The 3601-nt window shown below is 69.7% G+C and overlaps 1 protein-coding gene across 1 annotated transcript; it reads left to right on the top strand.

Moving 5' to 3' along the window:
- Positions 1-811: 811 nt before the first annotated feature.
- On the top strand, positions 812-2492 carry MNEG_12628 (hypothetical protein; the record flags this gene model as incomplete). The annotated part of the gene is made up of 2 exons (XM_014038901.1): positions 812-826; positions 1230-2492. The coding sequence occupies 2 exons, from the start codon at positions 812-814 to the stop codon at positions 2490-2492; spliced, it is 1278 nt and encodes a 425-aa protein (XP_013894355.1).
- Positions 2493-3601: the final 1109 nt, after the last annotated feature.

Genomic DNA, 3601 nt, shown 5'->3' with positions numbered 1-3601 from the left:
GAGTTGGGGCGGGGGCTGCATGCGGCCCCATGCGCGCAGCTCCGGCCGTTGTTACCCGGTGCACGCGCAGCATGCAGACATGGGGGCTCCCGGTCGGCGGCGCGGGGGCATGCTCAAGCGCTGTGCGCTGCAGCGGGTGCAGCGATCTGGGTTGTGCTACTACAACGTGACGCGTGGCCGGGCGGCCCAGCGCCAGTGACGGGCGGGAAAAACCCCGGCGACTCCACATGCATCTGCCGTGCAAGCTCGTAAGTCAGACACCCCTCTGCGCGCGTGCATACATGGGGAAGATTCCATGGCGCGTGCGACTTTCCACGCACCGCGCCGCGCGTCTGCTGCAATGAGGATGCTCCGCTGGTGCTGGCGCCACCACCCGCTCCATTGGTGGTGCTGCTGCCGCCCGCCGCCTGCTGCACGGCGGCGAGGCCCTTCCCATTGGTCGTAATAGAGCGTGAGTTTGCCTGGGCCGCCTGTTGCGCCAGACGAAGCAGGCGCGCGGTCCCGCGGGCCATGGTTGGACCCTCGCACACGCTGCACTCCTCGAAGTGAGATGAACTCTAAGGGAGGCTTTTCAGGTGCCCCTCGTGCTACTTTTGGATAATAATGACCTTCTGTGTAATGGTCTGAGCGGGAGGGAATCGGAACCAGAGCGAAGCAGAGTGATGAGTGAGTCCCTCTGGTACCGGACCGTGATGCGCCGACGTCAGGCCTGTCCAGGGAGCGCCATCAAAAATGCTCCCTTGCTCATTGCATACGGTCATACTCTACAAAACTCCGCGGTGATCTACTCGCAGCGGTGGCAGCGGTTTAGATGCCCGTCGCGACGGTAACACGCCGTGGTATTAACATCACCAGGGCTTGCAGAAGCTGAAAGACCTCCCGTCCGCGGTGCTGCCGCTGCAGCGGCGGTCAAACATGCCCACGGCGCCATCGTACGCATCGCTGCAGCAGGCTCGCCAAAGCTCACCTCTACGCCCGCAGCCGCCCAGCCGCCTCGCGGACAGCCCTCGCGGCAGCCCCTCAGGCACCGCACCCACCTCACCCCCCCGTGTGCCTGACGAGCGGCGCGGCGACACAGCGCTCGAGCAGGTGTGCAGGATGGGAGAGCCAACCGACCCTGCGAGCGCAGGGCACACACACCCGCATGCGCACACTGATGCACATGCGCGCGCCCCCGCGCCAACCAGCGTCCCCTGCCGCTTCGCCTCGCCCTTTCGACCGCGCCGCAGCACGTGGCCGGCCTCGCGCAGCTGGTGCGCGCGCTGCAGCAGCAGCAGGACTCGCAGCACGCGCTGCTGCGGGACGCGCTGCTGGCGCTGGCAGCTCGCCTGTGTGATGTGGAAGACAGGCAGGGGGAGTTGCAGCATCAGCAACAGCAGCAACAGCAGCAACAGCAGCAACAGCAGCAACAGCAGCAACAGCAGCAACAGCAGCAACAGCAGCAACAGCAGCCACAGCAGCAGCAGCAGCAGCAGCAGCAGCAAGAGCAGCAACGGCACCAGCAGCCCCAGGACCAGCGGGATCAAGACGAGCAAGGGCAGCTGGAGGGCCCAGGCGCCGACGCTGATGCTGCTGCCACCGACACACAGTGCCCCACAGGAATCGTTGCAGTCGAAGCCACCTTGGTCGAGCTGGGAGAGCGGATGCGGAGGATTGAAGAGAACGCAGCCGGCAAGGCGGCGCGGGGCGTGGGCGCTGACTTTGACTGTGACCAGCAGCAGGCGCGGCTGGAAGGGCTCGAATGCGATGTGGAGCAGCAGCGGCGGCAACTTGCAGAGCAGCATGAGCAGCGTGAGCAGGACAAGCAGTGGTGGGGGCAGCGGTTGAGGGAGGAACAGCAGTGTCGGGACCAGGAACAGCAGCAGCGGCGGCAAGGGACGGAAGCTCTGGAGAAGCTCGCGGCGCGGCAGCAGCAGCTGGCTGAGAGGCACGAGGGGCTGGAGGCGCAGGTGGCCGCCTGGCAGCAGCAGCAGCAGCAGCAGGTAGCTGCGGGTGATGCAGCCGACCCCCACGACGGGCAACACCAGGCGACCGAAGGCCTATGGCAGCAGGTGGCGGAGACCAGGGGCCAGCTGGCCAGCCTGCAGCAGCAGGTGCTGCAGCTGCAGAGCAATCCTGAGGCCGCGCCCTCTGCAAGAACTCAGGCAGCAGTAGCAGCAGCAGCGGCGGCGGCGGCGGAAGCGGCGGAGGCACTGCGGGGGTGCTTGGCGGCGGAGGGGCGCGCCCTGCTCGACGCACGCGTCTCCGAGGCGCGGCGCGAGGTGGGGCTGCAGATGGCGTCCCTCCGCGCCGAGCTTGCGTCACGCATTGACGCTGCAGCGGCGGGGGCGCGCGAGGCGGCGGCGCAGGGGCTGGAGGAGGCAAAAGAGGCCGTCGAGTCGAGGGCCGCCGAGGCCCGGGCGGCGGCTGAGGATGGGCTCAAGGCGCTGCGGTCGGAGCTGACCGCCGGCCAGGTTGGCGGCGGGCTCTTGGGGTGTGGCGAGGGGGTCTAGCCACGGGCGGGCGCACCGCGGCGGCCGCCGCCGCCACCACGCCCAGCGCGGCACGGCGCTGTGTCTTTCATGGGGGGCCAGAGCGTGGCGCAGCGCCCGCTGCTCTGCTGCGACTTTGGACGCCTGCGTATTGACCCACCGCAGGCGCAGCCCGGCACCGCTCGCCTGCCTTCGCGCTTTCCCTCCTCTCCCCCTCGTTGTCACGCTCAAGTTGACTTGCTCCCTCGCCCGCCCATCCGCCCATTCTTAGGTGATCCTCGAGTCTCGGCTGGCGTCCGTAGAGGCAGCAGCAGACGGTGCGTGCGGCTTTACGGCGCCGCTCTTGCCGATAGACTGCAGCTGTTGCCCATTTACAGCCTTGCAACCTGCCCGTCCGGAGCGACGCACGAGCGTCACACCACTCACAGCAAAGGCCCTAGTTTGGCGTCTCCTAACGACCCACGCACCCGCCATGCCGACCAACCCAGGTCGACTGCAGCGGGGCAGCGCCGACGCCCACGCCCTCGCCCGCGTGTCGGAGCGTGTCTCTGCCCTCGAGGCCGCCTGTGCAGCACAGGCCGCCGCCCTGGACGCCGCGCGCGCGCGCGCCGACGAGCAGCTGCCCTGCTGGCGGGCGCAGCTAGCACAGCTGCAGGCCGCGCAGGCCGCGGTGCACTCGGTGGCGGCGCAGCAGCAGCGGTTTCAGGCGGCTCTTGAAGCCTTGACGGCGGCGGTGTTGTCGGGCCGCCACGAGGGGCCCGGGCCGGCGGCGGCGGACGGGGTCGGCGGCGACGCGCCGCCGCAAGGAGGGCGGGTTGGGGCGCCAGTGGCGGTCGCGCGGATGCTGCCGGTGTGGGGCACGCTCGGCGGAAGTGGCGGCGCCGGCCTCAAGGGCGGCGGGGCGGTGTGGGGAGAGGACGAGGGAGAGGGCATGTCCTGCGAGACGCCGCCGTGCATTGACGCGGCACTCAGCGGCGTGAGCATTGCCGCGGGCGCCCAGCACCACTTGCCACAGCCGGCGCAGCAGGAGCACGCGCCGGGGGCGAGGGGCCCACACCCGCACGCGGCCGGCGTCAGCGGCGACGGCAGGCGCAACGCGCGGCAGGCGGGGGCGCTGGGCGCGAGGGACG

This window comes from Monoraphidium neglectum, assembly GCF_000611645.1.
Source record: "Monoraphidium neglectum strain SAG 48.87 unplaced genomic scaffold scaffold03344, whole genome shotgun sequence".
Lineage (NCBI taxonomy): Eukaryota > Viridiplantae > Chlorophyta > Chlorophyceae > Sphaeropleales > Selenastraceae > Monoraphidium > Monoraphidium neglectum.
This window is presented reverse-complemented; position numbering and strand designations above follow the sequence as displayed.